The 26,797-nt window shown below is 38.4% G+C and overlaps 1 protein-coding gene across 7 annotated transcripts in view; it reads left to right on the forward strand.

Moving 5' to 3' along the window:
• Naaladl2 (N-acetylated alpha-linked acidic dipeptidase like 2) overlaps positions 1-26,797 on the forward strand; it is a 1,296,606-nt gene that overhangs the window by 342,003 nt on the left and 927,806 nt on the right. For 2 of the 7 annotated variants that reach the window (XM_029560544.1, XM_029560552.1), the window contains exon 1: positions 10,783-10,881. The exons of the other annotated variants lie outside the window; for them this stretch is intronic. In XM_029560544.1, coding sequence (XP_029416404.1) covers positions 10,839-10,881 — 43 coding nt within the window. In that variant the 5' untranslated portion in view covers positions 10,783-10,838. Of the gene's footprint in view, positions 1-10,782; positions 10,882-26,797 lie in introns of those variants that run through there. 7 annotated transcript variants of the gene reach the window in all.

Raw genomic sequence — 26,797 nt, forward strand, 5'->3', positions numbered from 1 at the left:
ATCTTATTTTCTGATAATCCATGATATTCCCTCTCTTTAATTTGCTTTAAACTCTGCCTTTGAAGCCATGATATTTGTCTAAGTCTTAGTTATTTCACTTAACATAATACATGATGATCTACCATTCTGTCCATTTTCCTGCAATGACATGATTATATTTATTTTCAGTGAAGTGAAACTCTACTATGTGTATGAACATTTTCTTTAGCCATTCATCTGTTGATGGATACTAGACTGATTCCATCTTGATTATTATGAATAGTGTTGAAATAAACATAGATGCACAAGTATATCTGTGGTATGCTGACTTTGATTCCCTTGAGTATATGTCTCAGGGGAAGCTCCATGCTGATTTCCAGTCTGTTTCTGCCAGTTTACCCTCTCAACAGTGTATAATCTGCACATTCTCACCTCCATTAGTTGTCATTTGTTTCCTTAAGGCAGCATTCTATCTGGGGTGAGATAGTGCCTCAGTGTAGTTTTACTTGTTCTCTGATGACTACGCATGTTGAATATTTTTTTTCCTATACTTATTGACCATTGTATTTCTTCTTTGGTGAACTCTATACTTAGCCACCCATTTATTGTTTGGATAATTTAAAGTGTTTTGCATTCACGTTTTTGTGTGTTTATATATTTTAGTTACTCCTCAGATGACATATAGCTAGCCATACTGTGTTGTTTCCCTGACCTTATGGAAGGTTATTAATTTCATGGAATCTCAGGTGTCCATTCTTTTTTCCTATTTATAAATGTTTTACTTTATAATGAACAGTATGATCATGCTTGATTGCAAGAATTAGGATTCACTGTGATATAATTTCAGAGACCAGAAGAATTGTATTCACTTCCCTTACCTTCATGCCAAGGATAATTCAGATAGACTATCCACATGACTTTCTATCACACCTGGAAACCAAGTTAGGAATTACATGGGAATCACTATCTGGTGGGTTCAGGCAGGGAAATAGTAGGCCACTGTAGAAGTTTGTGGGATTTAAAATACTACTCTATATAATATAATATGCTAAATACTTAACATCTAGATTTTTGCCTTTGATGGATACATACAGCATAGAATCCCAAAGCCATGTGAACATCTTCCCAAGCTGTTCCCACAGTGTTAACATGAAGGAAAGACTGCTGTCTTCTTCATTTTATAGGCATGATCTTTACATAATGTTTTAAACTTCATAATTATACTGGGTACTCCTGTGCCAATTCTTGCAATTATTTGCTAAATATTTGCAACGCTTTTTGGGAAACCATTGCCTCCATTTTTATTGCCCTTATCAGTAGAAGAGAGAATGGTGAACATTCCTTAAAAATGTGTCCTTACAGAAAGAACATAGCAGAATAAGGGGTGGCGAGAAAACCAGTGCACCCCTCAACTCTTTCCAGTGAAGCTTCCTTATAAAACAGTGTGATGCATACAGAAGGCCACAACTGCCCAAATTTTAAAAATAAGAGACTGCAGAGAGCTAAACAGGACTCCTAGGTGGAACCTCATCTACCCAGGGCTCAGTGATCATTGTGGAAGAGGGGGCAGAAGGATTGTAAGAGCCAGAGCTGGTGCCTGAACACAGGGAAGCAGAAGCTTCCGGGCCACTGGAAGCTTGCACATGTGAACTTGCGGTAATGGTGGTGTGTCAAGCACAAGATCCATGTCAACTCAGGGGCCCAGAGGGGAGCAGAGAAATGGGTAACAGGCCGGCAATAGACTGAGAACTATTTGAGACTGACAGCTGCTGTGTGAGGGAGAGTATGACTTACATACAGTCACTAGGTGGGCCGACTAGACTCCAGTGGACCATTTGCCCTGAAGGACACTTGGATACTAACACCGGAATAAATAGGACTTAGCATGTACGGCAGAATACATGAGGTTTGGGGGAGGGATGGATGGGGGAGGGGGTTTGACTTTGATTAAGAACTATTGTATGAAGTGTGAAAGCTCAATAAAAAAAAATGAACTAAAAATAAATGTGTCCTTAGGTTTTCTCGTGTTGTGATCTGATAGAATACATGGAATTATTTCATTTTCTGGTATTTTTGAGCTTTGTTTTGTTTCCCAGTATGTAGTCAATTTAAGAAAGCTTCTATGTACTGCTGAGTCTTTGGTGCTTGGGTGGAGTATTCTGTAAATGTCTGTTACAGCCTTTGATGAATGGTGTCATTTAATTCAGATGTCTCTCTGTTTATTTCTTGTCCAGAGGTGACCTGTGTATGGGAGAAAATCAGGAATTGAGGTCATCTACATTACTGAGTTGGGGTTAATCTGTGCATGAAGTCCAGAAGGATTGTGTTTATGAAACTGGCACACCACGGTTTGGTTATATGTTCATGGTTGTGTTTTCCTCTTGGTCGATTGGTTCTTTGATCAGACTGTAGTGACTTTCATTATTTCTTCTGATTAATTTTAACTTGAAGTCTATTTGGTCAGAAATTAGAATAGCAATTGTTTCATAGAGCCATTTGTTTGGAATATTTCTCTATCCTTTCACCCTAAAGTGGTGCCTATCCTTGAAGGTGAGATGAGTTTCTTGTAGACAACAAATACATAGATTTTGTTTCTTAATCCATTTGACCAACCTATGTCTTTTGACTGGGGAGTTGAGATTTAGATGCCTAGAGGTGTTTCCCTTTGCTTAGAAAATTAAGGAATTTATGTGTTCATATTGACCACTTAATAGAATCACCTTTATTTGAAACTCAAGCATAGCAATTCTAGAGTGCTTATTTAGTGGTAAACTTATTATTATATTTTTCATATTTATGTTGTGCCTGAGACAAACCCAGTAATTTATTAAAAAGCCAGGCTGGGGATATGTTTCTGTGATTGACCACGATTAGTTTGTGCAAGTCCCTGGGTTTGGTGGTAGGCAGCTCATACATGCATACACACATACACACACATACACACACACAGAAATTCACACACGCACACACATACACACACTTGCAAGCACATGCACACATGCATGCACACATACGTCCACAGATATGCACACATGCACAGTAGTCACCTAATTAGCTTTCAGAGGTTAGGTAGAAACATAAAGCAATCAGAACATTAATCCCTCCAGGAGTGTCTAAAATGGGTGACAAAGTCCTGTCTCACCCTCCTTCAAAGCTGAAATTATAAAGATAAAAACAACACATCTTTCTGTCATCTTTTACTGGTCTCCCAAATTGGTCTAAACCTTCAAGCACTTTGGATTCTAGGAACAGCGCCTCATAACTGGACCATTACATCACAAGATCACCTCCAAACAGGAATAATTGTTTCATGGAAACCAAGTGCCCCCCATCCCCAAGATGCTAAGGGCTTTTGTAGGAGTACCTACCTCAAAGAGCCAGAATGATCAGCTAGGCCACAGGTCTGACAAACATTGGCTAATAATGTATACCCTGTCTCAATTCTTCCTCTGTTTAAACCTAAAGCTCCTTTGAGTATCCCAAAGATGTGCTAAAATACTTAGTTTTTGCTAAATGGCCATTTTTCTTATCCCCCTTTCCTGCCTTTTTGCCTTTATATTTGTTTGCTTGCTGTGTGACTGGTGGCTGGACCTGGCATGTTGGGACCCCAGAGGTTGGCTGGCAGCCCAGGACTCCCAGCTACTCCAGGAATGTGATAAGTAAAATGTGAATAACTAATCAAAAACATTTCAGATTCTGTATTGAAAAACAAGTTTCCAAAAAATAAAGATGTCTGAGATAGATAAGTGCAAGATTTGTAATGTCTTACAATTACCCTTAAGTTGGAAAGTAGAGTTTTCTTTAGATGTAATTTCAATTGCTCCCAAGATTTTAATGCATTTTACAGTTTCATTTTTGATAAAGACAAAACTTTCACTTTTCTATTTTATTAGAGGCTACTAGGAGTAATTCAATCTCAGCTAATTTCTTTATATGATTATGAAATTTAAAATATATTCATTTTACATTGGTCACCAATGTTGAAGAAAATGAGTTTCTAAGTTTTTAGCAAAACTAAAGATTTGAACAGTTCTCTCAAACCAGAAAACTGATGGCATTGCAAAAGAGGAAAGTGAGAACACTAAGAGCTTTCAAATTTATACGCCACTATCTGTATGTTCTTTTTAAAAAATATTTTATTCATTATTTTTATTTTATGTGTATGTGTGTATTGTGTGCATGTAGGTAAGAGCACCCGTGTCATACAATGCCCATGGAGGACAGAAGAGGCTGTTGGATCCCTGGGAGCTGGAGTTACAGATAGCTGTTAGCTGCTATGTGGGTGCTGGAATTTGAACCCCAGTCTCCTGTAAGAACAGTCAGTGTTCTTTATCGCTGAGCCATCTCTCCAGCTCCCTATCTGTGTTTTCTTAATTTTATTATTAAACGTTGAGAGAAAGGAGATACGTGTTAATGATTTTCACTGATTAACTGTCAACATTTATTAAAAATAGGACTCTGGAATGTAAAATTAACAACTAAGAAGAGATTTAAAAGCCTTGAGAACAGGAAGCAGGAACTTGGTTAACATTACCTAATATTTAGAGTGATATTTAAAAATTAACTAATTGATACATTAATATACAGGGAGGCTAAAGGCATTAGAGGAGACGTGAAGGAATTATGGATGAGTGAAACACTGGAGTCTGTCTCTCTATTTGTTCACTTACTCATTCTTACAATCGCCCAGCTATCATGAGCTGTCCATCCCCCAAAGTGATGAGAACCTGATTCTATACCATCCTCCTAGGGTTGTTTGACTTTCCCAGATCCCACCATTGCATCTCTCCACAGAAACCCATCCAGAAAGCACTCTTTCTGTTTTCCCATCAATTCTTTCTCTCTGTCTTTCTTCATTTGGCAAATCTGGTCACTGTTGGAAAGACGGCAGCCATTTCACTTTAGAAGAAACACTGTTTTAAGTACCAGCTGCTAGGGGGAAGGTTGAGGACTTTAATCCTCCATCTTCTTTTCTTTAACAATGCTAGCTGGCAGGCAGTCAGCAGGAAAGTAAAACCATTCAGAGAAGAAACATTCTCAGTAGAAAGTAGCAGCCCATTATGACGGGGAACAAAAGCAGTTCTCCTAGAATCATTTTCTAGGAAAGCGTACTATGCCACTTTGACTTTATTATAAAAGAATGAGAGAGAGAAGAAGAAAAAGAGGAAGAAGAAAGGAAATAAAAAGAAATTTTTAAAATAAGGAGAACCTTATATGGGAAATACTTTCCCCTCTGATTCTCATAACTAATTTGTTATTTTTTAAATTTTTATTTACTTTCATTTTATGTGTATGTGTGATGCCTGCTTGTATTTGTACCTGGTAATCTAGAGGCCAGAAGAGGGCATTGGATCCCCTGGAACAGGACTTACAGACAGTTGTTAGCCACCATGTGAGTGCTGGAACTGGTCCTCTGCAAGAGCAGTCAGTGCTCTTAATCTCTGAGTCATCACCCAGCCCCTAATTTGATATTTTCTACACTTATGTGATGATACTTGATGAGCTGACTAAGTAATTCAGTGTTCAGTGCAATGAGTCGTTGTTATTACTTTGTTCATTTTGGGTATATACACCTATTTTTAAGATGTTAAGAGGAGACAAGGGAAAAGCTCCCTCTTATCCCAGCTTCCTCTAAGCACAGAGTACCAAATGGTGGTTAGAAGACTCTCAACTTTGAACAGATTTTAGAGGCTTTTATTTAGTTAGCATTTTCCAAAATCCCATGTCCAATTTGGAATCATAGTTGGTTTTCTTTGTTGTTTTTTTGAATTATTGTTCTTTGAGGACATTGTAAGAATCGGAAAGATAGAAAATACTCCGTTTCCTAGTATGGCCTGACTCACCAGACATGGCCAGAGCTATGCGAGCACATCTGAGTCACAGAGATAGAATTTTTTAGGCCCTTTGATTTATCTCAAGGTATTTGAGGAAGTAAACTTGCCTCTGTGTTAATAACACCACTTGAGCATTTGACTGAACTTCTTTAAAAGTCCATGGAAAAAACATCTGAGTTTGGCAATCGTATTAAATAATCATACTCCAGGCTTTCGGTGTTTTTTCTTGTTGTTTTGCTTTTTTTTTTAATTTTTACATTTCTATATATCCTAAAATTCCCAAATTGAGAGCATCAGCACTCTAGGTTTGTACTGGGCAGGTGCCATGTATATTCTTTCCCGTATGTGCTTTTCCTTTATGAGGAAATTTTTCCAGAGACTATGGAACAACTAGTCCTTATGCACACTTAGATCTCTTTGTGTTTGTGTGGGCTTTGAATTCCACTCACTTCCTTTCATAGTCTCTTGAAGGTGTTAGACATTTACATAACATTTTCCCTCTTTCAAAAGACACTCAGCTCAGCTCATTCTTGTTCTTTATTACTTCTGTGTGTGTGTGTGTGTGTGTGAGTGTGTGTGAGAGAGAGAGAGAGAGAGAGAGAGAGAGAGAGAGAGAGAAAGGGGTAAAGATGGCTTTCCTTTTCCAAAGAGTGGCACAAATTAGGTTTCATATTCACAAGGATAAGGCTGGGACAGTTTACAAGAGCATATTACTTTCAAACTTTCTGCCATTTAAGCCAATATTTAAATAGATTGCCATATAAATTTTATATATACCATGATTCCAAGGTGTTTTATATGCCGTATTACATAGTTTTTCTATAATGTGACTTTAGAATGTGATTCCCAGAAGCAAATCAGAATCATTTGTAGAAACATTCCTGAGTTCCAACCTGGCACTATTACATGACTCACTTAGATACGAGTGGGGTGTGTGTGTGGGGGGGGGATTTGTAAATATTCTTGGCTTCTTTATTTAGTGAAACTGCAGTAGAAAGATCATTATAATGACAACACTCTCCATTTCATTAATTATGACTTACACTGTTTCCTTCTTAATGAAGAATCCTTAACAACGAGTCACAGGTTATATTCTTCATCTTTGGGACACAGAACCCAATGACTACAAGGGGAGAGGGCGGCAATACACTAGTATCCCCCAGCATGATAAAACATTAGTCACTATTCATTCTTTGGTCATGTGCAGCATAAGCATCTGCAGATAATTTTTTCTGACAGGATTCTTATATTTAGCACCTATAGAGATCAGAAAGCCCGATCTAGGTATTATTTTATTATTATTATTATTATCATTAATATTATTATCTTCATCATCATCAATGTCATCATCACTGGTATATGCATGTAAGAGAGAGAGCGAGAGAGTGAGAGAGAGCGAGAGAGCGAGAGAGCGAGAGAGCGAGAGAGAGCGAGAGAGAGAGAGAGAGAGAGAGAGAGAGAGAGAGATGTGGAGGTCAGTGCTCTCTCCTACTGTGTTCTCCAGGGATCCACCTCAGGTCATGAGGCTTCCTTGACAAGTGTTTGATCCCACTGAGCCATCTTATTGATCACCACATAGAAATACCTTACTACAGATATGCAATAAAACTTCCAATGCAATGAAGGATCTTTATTCTAGAAAACTAGGTGATGAAATGTCTGAGTTTAATTCCATCAAGTTTTTAAAAAATAACTTCTTATATAGATGTAGTACATCCTGATCCCGTTAAACCTCACACACATTTTTGTCTCCCTCTTGTTACTATTCCCTCGGCCCCCTCTATAATTCTCTTTCCACAAACATGTTTTGTTTTCTTTTGAGGCTCACTGAGTTTAACAAGGGCTTTCCACGTGTCCATGGGTTTGAAATTATCCACTGGTGCCTGATGGGCTACTCAGTGGGTTCATGACTGAAGCTAGGCAATTACTAGATGCATGATCAGGTGGACAAAATTAGAAACAATTGTTTCTTAAATACAATGTGGGAAAAATGAAGGTGAAATGAGAAGTTCAGAGATGTTAGAGATATAGGACCCCAGAGAGGGACTCTTAACCCAGGAGATCACAGAGGGAAACTTAACCCAGGAGCTCACAGAGGGAACCTTAACCCAGGAGCTCACAGAGGGACCCTTAACCCAGGAGCTCACGGAGGGAACCTTAACCCAGGAACTCACATTGGGAACCTTAACCCAGGAGCTCACAGAGAGACTCTTAACCCAGGAGCTCACAGAGGGAACCTTAACCCAGGAGCTCACAGAGAGACTCTTAACCCAGGAGCTCACAGAGGGACTCTTAACCCAGGATCTCACAGAGGGAATCTTAACCTAGGAGCTCACATTAGGACCCTTAACCCAGGAGCTCACAGAGGGAATCTTAACCCAGAAGAGTCTCCAGAAGAATTTTTACAAGTCATTCATTCAGGTAAGGAGTAAATAAGTTGTTTTGTAAGCATATAGAAAATATTATAGTTATACAAAAAATTTGGGGTTTTGGAGCTAAATCAATAAAGTGCTTGCCTTTCAAGCAAGAGGACCTGAACTGGAGCCCCATCACTCACAAAAAAAGCTGAGTTCAATGTGCAACTATAATCACAACATGGAGAGTAGAGACAGGAGGAACCCAGAAATGAGCTGGTTGAGATGGAGTTTCAGTGAGAGACCTATGCCAAAAAGGAGACAGAGAGGAAGACACCTTCTGGTTCCGAATAAACAAGCTCGCAGGTGCACACACTAAAAACGAACATATCCACTCGCATACAATAACAAGAAGAGCAATAAAAACTTCCTGAAAGTTTTCCAAGCATAGCAAAGGCATAGAACAGAAAGGGGAGACGTGTATTGTACTGTGGATGCTACTGTCTGGCTACTACAATGGTTTCAACATAATGTATATTTATGCTTTCGCTGTGCCTGTAAGAAGAAACGCTTGCTGTTCTGTTATGCTATGATTTGTTTTGATTATGCTTTATTCTTGGCTTGAGAATAAGACTTCTGTTCCCGCATTCACTGTAGCATTCTTCATGCTATAATTCATAATTCACCCCTGAGATAGTGGGTGCTTTATTGCTGACTAATTGTAGGTGCCCGGGGCAGGTGTCTCAATACATTTCCAAGTTTGTCAAAGGAATGAGGATTGAGACTCTCGTTCATGTGACAGTGAAGTCAGACTGTGATGACTATAGTGTCTTACTAGAAAACATTCAATTTCAGGTGACTTTTGGTGAAGTTTCTAGTATATGGCAGCATATAAGTTAAAATATGAAGTCGTACTGAGCGAAAGGACACTGCATTCTGGAGCAGACCACAGCGAGGATGAGAGCTGGCCTACACTTATGGAGTGGGCTTCAGTAATAGGTGGTCTGGCTTCCTCATACCACAGCTGAGGAAACTGAAAGCCAGAGACATAGGAAAGGAAGCAAAGAGCATTGCATTGTGGAGCTGGAGAGCGGCTCAGCTAGTAAGAGTGTGTGCTGTTCAAACCGAGAACCCAAGTTGTTCCCAAAACCCAGGGCTGATGGCTCACAGCCACCTGTAACTCCAGCTCTAAAGGATCAGAAAGCCCTTTCCTAATGTGTGTGAACACCTGAACACACACACACACACACACACACACACACACACACACATTATAAAATCTTAAAAAGAACATTGGATTGTGATAAGTATATTTTAATGCCATGTTTGTTTTCCTTAATAATGCATTTGAAGATAATTTCTAGCATCTTGCCATTTCTGCCGTGTACACAGAATGAGTATTTAATCAAAATTTGCATTGATAAACTGGCAAATATGGTATATAGATTATTTGCAAAAAATTAAAGAAGCGTTAGGGAAAGAGTTTGCCATGCACATATCTTTTTTTTCTTACCTCTCTAACTTCTAAGCTGATAGTTAAAGAACTCTAAAGGGAGAAAGCAAAAAAATAAATTCCCATAACTTAATGAACAATTCTTATGTCATTTGCATATTATTATTTAAAGATAAATTTCTAATTTATGACTTATCTTTTTCAAGCTTGTTTTTCCTTAGGCACAATAGTCTAAGTTAACACCATGTTCCTTTTATAAATGTAAATGACTATCTGTAGTCTCTTTATACAAATGAGGACTGAGATCTTCACAATTGAATGGAATAATTTATTTAAAAATTTGCAGTTATGCTGAATGTAGAAAGGTACACCTGAAATTCCAGCACTTGGGAGACAGATGCATAAAGATTGTAGGGGTCCAGGCCAACCTGGGCTACAAAGTATACCCTTATCCTAAAGAAACAAAAAAACAAACAATAAAGATCTTTCAGTTGGTAAGTAGCATAGCTCATGTCAGAGTTCAGTCTGTGATGCCAGAGCTCCATCTACTTCACAGGGAAAAGAACAGGAGGAAGAAAGGACAATTCAAGAGAGGAAGGGAAAGAGGAAAAAGAGAGACTCTCTGTTCTATGCTCATCTTCGTCGCTCAGTGTTGAATAGAATCACACATTATTTTCAGTCTTCATATTAATTTCCTGAAATAGGTATCACTCGGTTTCACAGCTCAACATAACGATATAAGATGAACTATATTAATTTTCTATATAAGAAGATCGATGTTGCATTGTTCACATAAATTTTATTGTATATCTCTAAGAGAAACATATTGAGAATGTTAAAAGGAAAAATAAAAGATAAAAAGAAAACTGGCTTTGAACCACGGCTTGTTGTTAATACTGACATCCGGGGAAAAAATGTAAATATGTTTCTAGAATAAAGTGGAAATATGGAATTAAAAGTCAATATCAAAACTGAAACAAAGCCGTGTTTTCTGAAACAGTTTGGTAACAGGACATTGGATGAAAGCTTGTGAGCTTACTTCATAGTAAAACAGGTCCTGCAAGCCCAGGTAGCCCAGGAAGCAGAAGGGTAATTATTCACAGAAGGGAGCCGGTAGTGTACTGTTACAATGCTACAGTAGAAAGTCAGAAGGTCACTAGGCTTGCAGGCTAGACACAACCTGAAACTGCTTGGTCCCTTTTAAAGAGAAATAATAAAATGGGAGAGAATGAAGCCGGTTTACCCAACACGTCTTTGCAAGGTAAGTGCCAGCCGCCTCTGAAATGTTCTCAATCCGGAAGCTAAGCAGTGTTGATAACTCTGTGTGTGTGTGCGTGTGTGTGTGCGTGTGTACGCACGCGTGTGCCCTGTTTCACTGTCCCCCGAGGACTGAGTAAAGAGGTTGGGATTGTTGATGTGGAAGGCAAAACTGTGCTGAGCCCCATTATTTCGCCAACACAGAATCTCAAGTTTAGTGGGAAATAGAAAATGCCTTTTAATCCCCAGTGAGAAATTGGAGACATGGTGGGATAGTTCCAGTGTGTTTGTACAGTGAGCTTTGCCAAACAGTCACGGAATGCTGATTTTTGTCTGTCCACGTGGACATTTTATTTGTAATCATCAAATGCTGTCAGCTCTATTACCTGGCTAACAAGAATCCTTGTGATTAATGTGACCCCCACCTTTTAAATGAAGAAAACATGGGCTCAGAGGCGAGCTTATCAGCTGGGGGAGTGGTTGTTTTACAAGTCTTACTTAATCAGATACCTTTGCCCTTTGAAGGGTTGGCTCTGTTGACATTGGCTACAGTAGGCATCCATGGTTAGTTTTGTTGGAAATTAAAGATGCCTCACACATTTCTGTTCCTACTTTTTTTTTTCTCTTTTAAGTAAAGTTCTTTCTTTAAAAAATGCCTAAAATTTATTGTAACTATTATTACTATATTATTCTATTTCGCCTCTTGTAAATTATTTGTCACATTTATTAATAAAATTTTGGTCAAGGTATACTTTAAAAAATATACTTATTATATACTTGGTTGTTGTACTTGTATTTAGGTGTGTTCTTGTGAAAATATAATTCTCATGCAACTAAGAAAATCTGTAAACTATACAAATCTTCATTCACTACAGTAATCAAAAACATATGTACACCTATGTATATATATATGTGTATATATATATGGCTCATTTTTCAAACAACAGATGCTTGATAATTAAAGTGCATCATCCATTTTATGGTCAATGACTGTATTTTTCTTTGCTTCCTGTAGTGTTCCCTAGATCTGCTTCAGAATTTAAAAATCTAGCTTTTCTTCAATCTTTATAACTTTCCTAAAATTACTTTGGAATACTGGGTAAAACTGAATTATGAAGCACTTTTAATTATAATGAATAAAAATGCCATTGGATGAATTTAAATGAGGAGAAAAAGAAAGATTAAACAAGCACTTTATGCAAAAAAGTTTCATTTGGAATGATTCCATAATAATTTGTATACGCTTTATGAACCAGATGATATTCTGCATATACCTTAGCTACTCCTAGTATTAGTCCTTAGAAAACCACGCAAGAAACAACTGAGTTGTTAGATTTGTGTAAAAACTAATTCCATATACAGTATGTAGCCCTGTCTAGCAACTAGTAACATGTTTAGGCTACATCAGTGCATTACCTGTGTTAAGAGGTAGAAAATAAACCCAGGAGGAAAACCTTTTCCTCTCCCCCTTCCCCTTCTCATTTCTATTCATGTGGGAAGGTAGTTAATGCATAATTCTTGTGTTTGAGTCCTAGGATGTATATGTGTGGATTGGTAGTTTTCTGTTTCTCTGGTACTGTCATGTATGTTATTTTTCTGGCGTACTGTATGTTCTCCTGTATAAAAATACTTTTCCCTTTGTTCTATCAGAAAGACATGCACAAATTTGATTTCAAAGAAGAGATATATTTAATCATCTCGGTGTTATGGCTTAGGTTAGAGAACAAGGTTCTTGGGGCTTTTGTGGCTTGAGAACCCTGTGCCATTGTTATTTTATAATGGGCCCGTTTCCCTTATGTGGTCTGCAAAAACTTTTCAGTAACAGATCTAGTGTTCTCTTCTGATCTTATCTGAATTGAAAGGTCTACTTGGGTGGTCTACAGATAGTTCAGACTTCTCCCATTAGGGTACTGAAACAATTCCATTCTAGATAGATCACATTAAAATTAAGAGAAACTTGTAATCAGATAAGAGTTAATGGGAAATGAAGGTAAGTCAGTATAGTCTTAAATTATTTCTGAATTTATTTAGAATATAAAGGAAGTTACTATAGGAATAAATTTACAGTCTTATTTATATGCATAAAGGTTGGAGATTATGTTTGTCTGATATCTTATGAAATGCATCAAATATTACCTGGAGTTTTCATTTATAGAATGTTTTTGTGTTGGCTATGCCGACATATATCTACAACTGAGTTTCAAAAATGTCAATGTAAATGGAAAAAACTTAACAGCATTTATTTTTAAGCTTCTGAGCTGGGTGTTGTGATTCACACCTGTAATCCTACCACTTGAGAAGCTGAGGTAGGGAGCTGGCCAGGAGTTTAGAGTCATAATGAGCTACATAATGAGCTCCAGGTTAGCCTAGCCATGGGTCGAGACTATGTCTCAAAAAATTAAAACGAAAGAAAAGTAGATGTGGTGGTGGTGGTGCATGCCTTTAATCCCAGCACCTGGGATGCAGAGGAAGGTGGGTATCTGTGAGATGAAGACCAAGCTGGTATATGCCCTGACAATGCTTTGTCTAGAGACTTTCCCGTAGAGTGCTTAGAGTCAACGGTCGTTCTCTAGATGGGAACAGAGGGTGCTCTGGTCTGAATATGTGCCCCAAACGCGTGGTTGGAACGCGCCCGATGGAAGGAAAGCAGCCCCCATTGGGAGGTGTTTTGCAGTGAGAACTCTGCTCTCCGAGCTGGATTAACACTGCGGTAGACAGGACTGTGGGCGGAGTCAGGTCCTTGTTACCCCTCTTGCCTTCTGCTGTGTGTAGCTGCATCAGGGCCTGCAGATTATAAAGCTCTGCTATTTATAAATTCCTCAGCCTATGGTATCTGGCCAAGCAGCACAGAATAGCCGTGGTAAAGGGCTCGTCTCACACGTTCCCAGGTCTTCATTCTGGTGCTTTACCTGCGCATCTCTGACCAGTCAAGGTCTGCGTTGCATGTGTTCTTGTGAGTGGAGGAGCTTGGGTACCATGGATCGTTGGTGTTTCTGATATGGTAAAGCCAGGTTTTCGTCATGAGGCTGACCCAGGGCTATCTTCAGCTTTATGTGAACATAGCTCAATTATCTTTTTGAACATAACCCGTGATCTCTTTCATTCCTCATGGCAAACGGAGAATGTAAAATTTAAAGACATGGAATCTAGGCCCTCCCAAATCACAAAAGTTTCTCAGTTGGGTTGTGTAGGATAAGACAGAACGCAAAGTTGCGGTATTCTAAAGCGTGCAGATGATGCATCAAGGTAGAGCGTGGAGACTGGTATCACGTTGTAAGCATTCTGTTTCTGAGATCAGAATTGTTTCTTTGCGTGTCCGTGAAAAGGTAAAGAATGCGTCGTCACCCAGCGGCGGACCTCACCTGAGTCACTAGTACCTCAGGAGCTCAGTCCTTGTGAGCATTTTTGTTTCTATTTTCTTTTTCTGACTTTATCCTTGGTCACATATATCTACATGCATCTTTGTAAAGGACATGGCATATTAAATTTTCCTTGAGGTTACTGAATAAAATGTATTTCTGAGTTCTCACACCATAACGTCAACCGTGTAAAAGGTCTCCTTGCCCGGTGTAGATTTTCTCTGCATTCCTGCCTGCATACTGTGTTCACCAATTGTCTACCTCACAGGAGAGTGATGGTTATTGAGCACTTCTGATAATAGCCTCCTACCTCTGTTCCTCCTTGTTCTTTAGTTCTAGGAAACCATTACTTACAGGCTATAAAAGGCTATGTCTTAGCAGGACAAAAAAATATGTTCTGAGTACAGAGGAGTTGGCTGAGCTCTATGGAAAGCTGTGCCAGCTCTAGATAGCAATCACCAGTAAGAGAGGAAAATCTCCCCCAACCCACTGGAGGAGACCTTGGCTGACAGAGGAAGGGAAAGTTGCTGTAGAATTATTTTAACAATTTCGGTCCAGAAGAGAGCTTAGAAGACCTAGTGTCTGGTGTTTTCATTTTGTAGAAAAACAGTCAGAAAGCCCTATAAAGTGAAGGGAAATTTCCCAGAAGCCATTTCCAGAACCTGTCTTCTCTACTCCTAACCTCCTAGAACCTGTACATTTATGGAAAAATTTGATGCATCGCTTTCTACAGGGATTTAGTTCCCAATTTGGTAAGGGGAAGCCAGTCTTCTAAGTACTTTCCATGTTGGTATCATTTAGTTTCTGTATTTATAATCTGGAAATCTTTGTCTTGGCTCATTTAGGCTATGATGAGTCTGCCCCATCTACTCCTGGTTCCTCCTGAACGACATAGAACATATATGATCTGTTAAGACGCTTAGGCAACTTTCCTTGCTATGAAAACGCAGCTGAAACCCGTGAGCTGCTTCTCCTGGCCATTAAGAAACTAGGCTGTTTCATTTTGGCCACGAAATGGAAAACACAGGTCTGGGAAGAATTGTGCCTTGGCATCTGTGCCTGTGAGTTGCAGCCTCAGGGAAGCAGTGCTGAGTTCTCCAACCTGTTACACAGGTTTGAGTGCATATTTACTGTCTGTGGTGGGAAAAGTATCTACATTCTTCCCTGTACGCCATGCCTGAGAGTGCCTGGAAATCTTTCTAAAGTCCCCAAAGAGGACTTACCAGTTTGTTACTGGTCCTTCCTGGCTCGGAGAACAAAGATTTAAATGAAGACAGGTGCAAGGAGCTCTCCTTTAACATGTCTTTGCACCATGACGATGGCCAGTACTTATTCTTAACAATAAATTTGGACACTTGAGATGCTTTGGGTTGAAACTTTGGTACTGAGTTAACACGATCTTTTGGAGTTGAAACTTTGAGAAGCTTTGCTGGAAAGGTTTCATAACTGAAGAGCAGAAGATTTGAACGTGCTTAGAGACAGTGTAACTGCTGAAAAGGCCAAGTGGTAAAACTGCAGGTGTAGCTGAACTAAATAACCCCCTTCCAAGCAAAGGCTTAGGAGGAAATGGCTTTGAGACTTGTCTCTGGTACAAGACAGGGAATCCTTGGGGCAGGGATATGAGATTAGGAGGGGGAATTTAAAGTGTAATATGAGAAATAACCAACACAACTGAGCTGAGGAGCTCTCCTCTGATTCCTCTCTTTCTCAGTGGAACTAGACTGACAGGCTATATATTAAAACGGAACATGAGATAAAACTGGTTAATAACATGGTACTTAGTTAAAACCTGATGCTAGGGGAAAAGCCATTTCTCAAATACTTTGAAATGCAGAGTTTGTTCCTGGACTTTTATGTTTTCTGAAAGGCACAGTTTAATCCCCTTTGACTTAAATAATATTGTATAGTTAGCACTAAGTGTGTTTCAACAGGACATATTTTAAGTTTCAATGAAAGTCACTATGAATTCTTGAAGAAAAGGTGATATGTACCTATAAGCTGCTGTGATCATTCAGCATTGTTATTATTAGTGCAATTAAATTCCCATGTGTTTAAAAGGTCGGCTCTGTCTTTGAATCTGTTTCCTCTCCTTACAGGAATGGAACAAAGGATGCAGTATTAATCTGATGATTATATGTGTATAAACACCATATAATTATTGCATTCTATGCTAGTCTCTTGATTTTGGAAAGAGTTTAAACACATTTAGATAATTGAGTAGGACAGTGAGCCAACCTTCTTTTATAGCACGGTTAATTTTGGAAGGATTATTAACCAAGCATGTACTTGACTTATTATTAGAAAGTATTACACTTGATACATAACTGAAGCAAAAATGGGCAACTGACAAGTTTGCAAAGAAAATGTCATTAGGATGAAAACATAAAAGGGCATTGAGCTTCTCTTGATCCCCTGAGCTTCTAATCACTCTTCAGGAAAAGAACGTGTAAACAGTTTTATTTGCCAGGATGACTTGGTTGCTCTGCAGATAGATATGTTTAACTAGCCCCACAGTCAAATACATTAGAAGGCGCTTTTGTAAATGTTTTTGATAAGTTATATTGAAAAGCAATCTACCCCTCTTCTTTAAACCCTCATTAATGTAGTTCAGATTGTATATTGTATACCAAAAATTGTGACTCAAAGAATATACACGAAATTTTATCCACTGAAAAAGTCCAAAGGAAAAATGCAATCAACTAACGGATTTAATGCAATGCATAATAGATGTACAAAAGTGTGAATGTGCACATTTTAGACGTTACTGTCTGACTTGGGACATTAGTGAATGAGTCTTGGACATGATTAAGATCTCAAAGTTCATTCCATCCCTGTGAGTCTCTGTTTTCTCCAAAGTGACTTATTTTGAAAACAGAGCATGAAATTGATAGAAGATTAAAGGAACACTGCCCTTTATTTTCTTCTTGTTTATGGATCTTTAATACAATCACAGACAAATCACATCTCCTCTAAGCTATTGATAAATCATATCTCTGGTGGTGAATGTACTTTCCATAAGAGAGGGAACCTACCTCCTCTCTTGCTGATTCTTGGTATTTTTATATGACAGACAGGTACCTAAGACACTAATATTTAATACAGGAAACACCAGTCAGTCTGATAATACAGTTTGATAATGGAGATATGGCTTTAACTAACTCCGGAAACTTGATACGTTATAATAAATAGACAGAAGGGACTAAGATATTTTTAACTGAAAGGCCCCTGAGTAGGAAGCCAGAGAAAATGTGTCTCTGTGCATTTAGTGCTGGGTTTTTTTTCCATCTCATTATAAAAAAGAAGATGTGAAAACCAAAGCCTAATTCGAAATAGGCTACGGATAAGAAAACATAATTGGGAACTGGGGATGTCTTGTCTGATGTCACCAAAAAGGAGAGATGATAGTAGTAATGACAGACAATAGGTTAAAGTAAAGACCTAAATCTGTATATGAAACACCTGCTAGAACATTACAAACAACTACTGCATTGGACATAAATTTATTTTCGAGCTTCCAAACCACCAAAATAGAAAACGAAATTGGTTTCAAGATGTATTGTGTTAACATGGTACAAAAAAGCTAGATATTCCAAAGATCCATAGATTTCTTGGATAGACGTGGTGATAGGACATACAATAATTTCCATAATAACAAGAGTTGGGTCTACCTAGAAAAGAGTTATATTTAGAGGACACTGAGAAACAGTTAAAACAGCTCTAGTGAAAAAGGAAAAGCAATCATTCATTTTAGAATCTTAACTGGATGATTGTCCTTGATCTCCTAAACTCATGGAAGCCCCCAACAGGTATTTACCAGAAAAAAATATGCAGAAGAATCTCAAACAGATAATAAATGTGGAAATGAGGAGAAAACAAAAGAAGTCAGAATGCTGAATCACACATGCAGACTTGGTCTGAGACATGGCACAGTGTTAAACAACTTGCCACTTTTCCCTGACTTGGAAAAAAGGTGGGGGGGAGATTTGTAAGATCTAAATATTTGAATGACTTAACTATTCGTACTTCTAAAATTTTATAGCATGAGAAAACATTTAGTAATTAAAACCATGTGGCGTGACTGTCTTTCTCCTGATGTACCAATTGGATTTTAAGTGGGTGACGTATTTGGAGAAGGTGTTGCTGTTGACTGTTGGGGCATTGGCCTGTTAGCATCAGCAGCAGGAAGGTAATGACACAGCTGCAAAGTTTCTATTTTCCATTCCAGTAAATAGAAATTTTGGATAAAATAAGAAAGTTCAATAAGAGAATAGTAATGTTTTGACTCGAGTCTGATTTCACATCGTTTGTAGGATTATAATTTTTCTTATCCTTTTGCAGATTGTCATTTTACCTATATGTGTTTCTTTTTCACAATTATTTTTTAGATTAGAAAACCCATAGTATTTCTTGTGTTTCTATAGTTACATAACTGATTAATCATATTTGTCAAATTACTGTCAGGTGGTTTAGCAATACGATCTGTAGTGACGCCTATATACAGGTCATAGAATATTTAAAAAAAATCTTTGTGTGAAATATGAATTGATCTAAGTTAATGATCACAAAAAGTGTTGAAGAGCTGGTTCGTATACTGGGTATGAATTTAACATAGAAATTTAATACACTAATTTTATTTGAATCTCACAACAATCTTCACCTTTTCTCTTTCTCCAATAAATAGCAAGATGATTCTGAACTGAAACCTGTTCAGACCAGTTGCTCCTGGGGAAAGCTCTCATTTTGCTCCTTGTCATCAGTTATGAGATAGTCTCTCCGTGATACCTTGTCTAGGCTCCCAGGCAAAACCAGTGAGTCCCTGTCTCAGTGTGTGGTATTACCTCCTCTAATGTCTCAACCTGAGCCAGTCTCCTTTCTTGTAAATTTATTCATTGTATATCCTCTACATTAAAACTTTCTCCTGAGATGAAAGGCCGTAACTGGCATGTTTATTGCTATATTTCTCTTGCCTGGAACCATAGCTAACACATTCTGTGTTTTTAACAAGCATATGTTTAATACACTTAGAGAAAAGCAAACGTAAAATTCATAGTATTAGGCCTGTGTGTCTATGGAATTTATGTTTATTCAAACACGAAAATTAGTTGAGCATAACGAAGCAGAACTTAGCATGACCCATAAAGTAAGAAACCCTAACTTAAAAATCCATTGAGAAATAAAAAGTGTCTTAAAGCTGAACGAGCTTTTTGTAGAAGACTAGAACAGGACATGGTGTGTTTTTATTCCAGGAAATTGGAAGTAGCCATTTGTAATTCAGAACTGGAGAATTGTGTATCCTCTTTTTCTTTCACAGTCCTCTGCAGTGATCCAGGCTGGGGTTTCCAGACTGAGCTCACACCTAAGACAGGATATACAAGATAAAGAGATGAACCTGAGAAGGGCAGATGGTCTGAATGCAAACTGATGAAGAGTTTGCATGACCTTTGTGGTGGTCATGGGAGGTTCTTGTGAAAGTCTTCCAGTACTCAGACTGGAGGATAAATGCTGACATTACTGTCTGGCCTCACATCTACTGTAAGGGGAACTGGGTAGATACGATTATTTGGGCTAAGACAAATATACTTTTACCATTGACTGCACTGTGTTTCAGATAACTGGGAAGCATAAAAACAGTAAGTAATGTCTTTATTATTATCTATTTAAAAAGCATTCATTTTTATTTTATGTCTATGAAAGTATTGCCTGCAGGTATGTAAGAGAACCCATGTCATGCAATGCCCATGGAGGTCAAAAGAGGCCTTTGGATCCCCTGGAATTGGAGTTATGGACAGTTGTTAGCTGCCATGTATGTTCTGGAAATTGAACCCAGGTCTTCTATAAGAGCAACCAGTGCTCTTAACCGCTGAGCCGTTTCTCCAGCCCCGGTTATGTATTTTAAATGATTGTGTGGACATGAAGGCAGATGGCTACAGTCTTGGATAAAGTCCTAGTTTTCTGGAAAATGTAGTCATGGTTGTTTATTTTGGGCGTATTATTTATATTGTTCTTATTTTGGATTACGAAGATTAATAATTTCTATGAGACAGTGAAATAATTTGAGGTGCTAAGTGCAGAGTTAAGCATATTTATCCTTTGTCCCAGCCAGCTCTACCATTGTTATTTCAATTTGCAAAGTTACCTTCATCATCTCATACCAGTGAAGACCTGGATCCACGTTATTATGGGGGACCTGAGAAAAGAAGCAAATCTGAAAATAAGCTGAAGTCAGGGTGTGTTTTGCTTATGTTAAATGCAGAAAGTGGAGTCCATGTAAGCTCTAGTTTCCTGGTGTGGACAAGAGATAGCAGTAGCATCAAGTTATTGAGAGAATGGAAGATGGGAATGTTGTTTAGAAGACAGAAGCACACGGAGACTGCTTCACATGAGAGCTCGACATGTGTCTGGTGACAGTGGCAAGACTTTATTTAAACTGTGAAAATGAAGGTAGAGGTGAGACAGAATTAAGGCATTGAAAATTTTAAAGCCATAACAGATGATACTAATAACAGATGAGATTATGCACAGATTGATTTTAGAGTAAGAAGACAATAAACAAAGGATAATAGAGTCAAATGTCTGAGCAGAAATGAAAGAAACTAAGATGGGCTCATGGGTGAGAAAAAGATAACAGGTGTTGGAGTGGCCCAGGAAATGCCTGGCAGGAATTTCTGTATTAACAGGTGAAGCTGTCAAGTGGCCCGGAAGATCCAAGGCAGTGGGGCATGGTGATTCACTATAGGATTAAGGAAAGACACGAGGAGGAATATGATCTAAAACCATCAGAAATGCTACAGCCTACTGTGGAGTCCAAGTGTAAGGAACTCAGAAGCAGACGTTATGCAAAGGGCTCTGGGAACTAGCCAAGGTCAGGCAATGCAAGAAGGCTGTGAAGTCCCAGGAGCTTTGCGAGGTAGATGGGTTTATCTTTGACACAGGAGAAAACTGAATTTCAGCAAGCGAACAGAACAAATGAAAGTTCCAAAGTAGGGGTGGCGAGTCTTTGCGGGGCGGCACCGGAGCACTGAGATGTGCCTTTCTTTCTCAATGTCTCCTTCCCTTGACCCGCATGCTTGAATATCTTTACTAAAACTCCAACTCTAAAATATAATAAACAGAAGGGGGACATCTAAGGAAGAGGATGACCTGGCTCATACAGTAGCATTTCATTTTATTTTAATTTTTATTGTTGGAGATCAAACCCAAGGGCTCACTCAAACTCGAAAACACCACCTCTGAGCTACAACCCAATCTCAATAGCAACTTTAAGGAAGGAGAGAGCAGAATGGCAAATCACGATGTTACGGAGATGGGTGGGAGGTACAGTGCCTTCCAAGTGGCCTGTATGATTGTAGTATATGAGTTCATTCAGACAAAAGTCAGGGTGGGGCTCCTTATTAGGAGTGGACTATGGAACATTATTAAGAGACTTGGCCTGCCTTGGAGGCAGCCAAAGTTAGTGTCACTGGATGTGGGGAAGCAATGAGGGAAATCTATGTCCTATTTCATGGATATGTGCATGTGTACACATGTGTGTTATTGATTTTCTCTGCATGTACATGTGGAGATTATCACTCTGGAACTTAACTAGAAGAGAAAGTATGTTCCTACAAACCCACCTACCTTTGGAAAGATCTTGGAACCTCCAGGCTCCACTGGTAATAAGTTTTGATTCAGTGTTTTCCCATCTATGGAGCATTAAGAAAGCTCCCACAGTCTGTCCACACAACAGCTGCAGGTTGATGATGGGCACCTCATGTGACTCTGTTTGAAGAAAGAAATAGAAGGTTAGGGTCAGTGTTTATCAATTCACAGAGTTTTAAGATGCTTCAGTAACGACTGGCTACAGAATTTGTGTCTTTCTGTTATTTAATTTTTGTTAATAATGAAATAAACCAGAAATAACACAAAATAAAAGATCAGTAACTAAAGATGAGATTAAATTTAAATCAAGATAAACATTTATTTGCCTCTTGATTACTATGCTTCCCCATGTATGCTATTTTAAATGAGCTATTGTGTAAAAAAAAAGAATGCCTCAGGAGAGTATTTTGAATATTTACCATTTACCCATATGTAAAATTAGTTGACCATTCAATCTTACTGAAAATACTGTTTTTTTTTAACATTCCATTTCATAGCTAATATACATCTGCTTTTCCCTGGATCCTATATCTTATAGTGATCACCTAAGTGTGGGTACACACAGTATTTTCTGTTAGAGCACACCACAACTCCTCTTGCCCTATCTATCCTCACATCCTTATGATATTTCCATCATACACACATTCTTGGCGTTTTTATTGAAGGTGATAAAGCTCTGCAGAAGTAGTTGGAGTAAATGGGTTCTACTAAATTCAAGAATGTCTTAACCATTAACCTTCAGCTTGAAGTTTAGGTGACCACACACTATTATTAAAGACTACAGATTTATCTCTACAAAATGCACCTTACAGAGCTTTGTAGACAATGGATGCTTTGCTGATGTGAAGGGTATCTCCTCTCCAGTGTTTCTAACTTAACAAATTACATGTAAAGACCATAAACTTCTTTATATTATCCATAAACATAATAAAAAATGTTCCAGCACATAACTTTGACTCAGTCAATAATTCTAGGCTTAGCCTTAGGCTTTGAAGAGAAAATTATTCCTGTTGCACATTTTAATTATGCTATAAACTCTGGGAAATAGCTATTGATCTTCAGCATCTGGTGTCAGAAAGTGGTCTTTCTTCCTTGTTCTAGAGCTAGAAAGATTTTCGATATAGACCAAAAATAAAGAATCACAAAGGCATCAGTGATAGCATGGTGCATGAGACACTTTGTTGCTGTTTTTGAATAATTGAAATGTTTGGAAACTTGAAAATCATGTTGCCTAAAGGTCTTTCTTCTGACAACTAGACATACATTTGAGCTAAGAAATATATTACCTTGTTAGTGCATACCTATAATACCAGCTACTCTGGAGGCTGAGGCAGGAGAATCACAAGTTCAAGGGCCACCTGCCCTACAGAATGAGTTCAGGTCCAGGAGAAGCAGCTTAGGAAGCCCGGCTCTCAAAATGGGAAATTCAAATGGGCCGGGCGTATAGCTCAGGGGTAGAATGCTTGTCTAGCAGGAAGAAAGCCCTATATCCAGTCCCAGTTCCATAACAACAAGAACAAAACAAAAGGAATTATACTACATTGTTTTAAGTAAAAAAGATTCCTTGATGGTAATTTTGGTGATCTTTCCTATCTTAAAAATAAGAGGGCCAGCCAGGCGTGGTGGCACACGCCTTTAATCCCAGCACTTGGGAGGCAGAGGCAGGCAGATCTCTGTGAGTTCAAGGCCAGCCTGGTCTACATAGCGAGTTCCAGGACAGCTTGGGCTACAGGGAGTCCCTGTCTCAAAAAAAAAAAAAAAAAAAAAAAGGGCCTAAGAAGAAAACACATACATAGATACACACTATCACTACAAATGTATAAATACACACACACACACACACACATAATTTTTTCAGGGTCTAGTTTTGTTTTCTTCTTTAAGATTTATTTTGGGTTTTTTTTTGTTTGTTTTTGAGACTGTCTCTCCCTGTAGCCCCAGCTGTCCTGGAATGTGCTGTGTAGACCAAACTGGCCTCAGTCTTAAGATCCGCCTGCCTTTGCCTCTGAAATACTAAGAATTATTTTTTTTTTCTTTCATTGTTGTGTTCCTGTGTCTGTATATGCATGTGTACATGCGTGCAGGTGCCTGCAGATGCCCAAAGAGATTGTTGGATCCACTGGAATTGAAGTTAAAGGCCGCTGTGAGCCACCTCATGTGTTACTGGAAACCTAACGCAGGAAGGGAAATCTGGAACAGCATGGAGTGCTCATACACACTGAGCCACATTTCCTTTTTCATGTAGTCCAGGCTGGCCAAAATATCATAACCCACAGCCTGCCAAGTACTGAGATTTGAGGTGTGTCCCACTCTACCTGGCTCCTGGTTTAAAAGCTTATGTACTGTAATGAATATTGTGATTATAATTTTTGAAGCAAATATTCCATATTTTTCATTCTCAAGACAATACCTTATTATGTTGAGATTTAGCTGATATTTACTCCCTAAGATAATGATTATGAATAATTATTGACTATGATTGATAAGATGATATGATTATTAATGATATAAAGCATAGGTAATAGCTATGACATTTTATTAGGGATGGACATTACATTAAACAATTACATACATGATCAGATCCAACAGTCCCATCCACTATGAGAATGGTTGTTCATTTCTGCACTTACAGAAGGCTCTGTGTGGTAATGGCCTTTTATGGAGCTGGGATAAAGTGTACACTCAGCCCATTGACTAAAGTAGACTTATAAGGCTAACTGTGAAACAAAGTACATAGTAGCAGCCTATTTTCACTTGATCTCACCATGTGTGTACACACATAGGGCTTTCTGCCCATTCAGCAGACTGCACATGAGCATGTGTCACAGTGGTCAGCCATGCTCTACATGAGCTAGTTTGTGGAAAGCACCAAGTTTCCATCTCGATTTTGCTTGTACATGAAGAATGAATATCCATGTCCCTATAGTCCTGTTTCGCCTACTGGTGGTTCATGTGCCTGGTTAAACCACTTACACAGGGGACAGGAAGGCAGCATGGAGATCCCTGGCCCTCTTTCCTACCAGATTGACAGACCACATTGTAGCAGGTTCACAGTGAGAGATTAAGAACCTGCAGGTTGACAACGTGTGTGATAGGACTGCAGGCATTTTACGTAAATGGCATGTCAGAGCAAGCATTGACCTCAAGAGATCGCATCTGGGATTCTGGGTGTGCGGGCAATCTATATGAGTAGAACATCCAATAAGGTGCATACTCAGGGAAAAGTAGCCTTGACTGGGAGACACTGTGTAAATGAAGGACCTTGCAATGAAGTTTTATTTTTTGCTACTTGAATAGTTCACAAGTGTCCTATTTATATGAGTACATGCAAGAAACACCTGTCTTGGATTATGTAATTTTTTTGACTGCTGAACATCTTATTCAGCTGCTAGGAGGGAAGTGAGGATTGGTTTGTTAAAATTCAAAATAGAGAAAAATATCTGACCTCATTCAATTCATTTTAAGAACACATTTAGCTCTTAGCATCAATCTGCCCTCTGCAGGATGCCTTCCTTTAAGTATAATAAATTGAATTCAATATGGCCGTCAATGCTTTGCACTCTAATGTTCAAAACAGTCATTTTGAGAAGTCAGATCGATAAATTATTGATAAAGTATCTGTTTGACATAGAGACATACCTGTTTTTGAGTAGATATTTTGAAACCATTTATGGACCAGTAATGGACTAACAAATTATTGAAGTGTCTGTGATCACGTATGTTTAGTAAGAGGGTGTATGAAGTTAACTAGATTTTCAGAATATTCCATAATCCTAGCAGCATTAAGATGATTTCAGAAATCTTTTCTACTTCCAAATTTTTAATTCACTTGCAATTCTTATATTTTCATGTTGGCACATATGAAAAAGTTTTCCTGAGAAATAGGCACATTGTTTTCTATGAAAAAATATGTCCCTCTATTTTGACACAAGAGCTTTCTACATTACTCAGCATAAACATTTTAGTAGTATATGATTTTGAATATTTTTTAATGAGAATTTAAAAGTAATTTCAAATTCAAGTAATATCATTCAAGGATTAAATTGTTAATTTACATATGTCAGTAAAACTGAATGTGAAAGAGACATATATATATATATATATGTGTGGAGAGAGAGAGAGAGAGAGAGAGAGAGAGAGAAATTACTATAAGAAATAAAATGCTAAGTGCTGGGGAGTTAGCTCAGCCAGTAAAGAGCTTGCAGTGCAAGCATGTGGACCTGACTTAAAATTGCCAGAGTACCCACAAAAAAAGTTAGGTATAGTGGTGTATACCTGTGGTCTCAGCACTGGGAAGATTAAGACAGATACCTGGGGCTCCCTGACAGGACTAGCCTACTCTGCATGCTCCAGGCCAATGGGAGATGCTATCTCAATAAACAAAGTGGACAGATCCTGAAGAATGACACTGGACAGAGACCTCTGGCTGCTGCATGCATGTGTAGTTAGGCACATGTCTACCACTCCCCACATGCATCTGTGCACACAAAAACACATACATACATACACAAGATTCACACACATATGCACACATAGGCACATGTACACACATAAATACACATATACACACAGATACACAAAGACACACATAAACATATAACCACGCACATAAACACACAAACACAAATACTATTACATAGTTTATAGAAATATTTTTTTAAAATAGTGAACTACTATTTAGAGAGAGAGAGAGAGAGAGAGAGAGAGAGAGAGAGAGAGAGAGAGGAGGGAGAGAGAGAGAACACGATGAACAGGACCCATAGAGTCTGATTTGTGCCCACAAATGTCCTTCAATATTGGTCCATCCACTGGGTCTACCAAGAGTCCCATACTAGTAAGATGGGTGGGGGGCATTGCAGTGGGGGGAGGTGTGGATAGGAAAGGAGATCTAAATGCCATCAAACTATAATGTATGAAGTCACA

The sequence above is a fragment of the Nannospalax galili genome, unplaced genomic scaffold (assembly GCF_000622305.1).
Source record: "Nannospalax galili isolate Female #2095 unplaced genomic scaffold, S.galili_v1.0 scaffold572, whole genome shotgun sequence".
Taxonomy (NCBI): Eukaryota; Metazoa; Chordata; class Mammalia; order Rodentia; family Spalacidae; genus Nannospalax; species Nannospalax galili.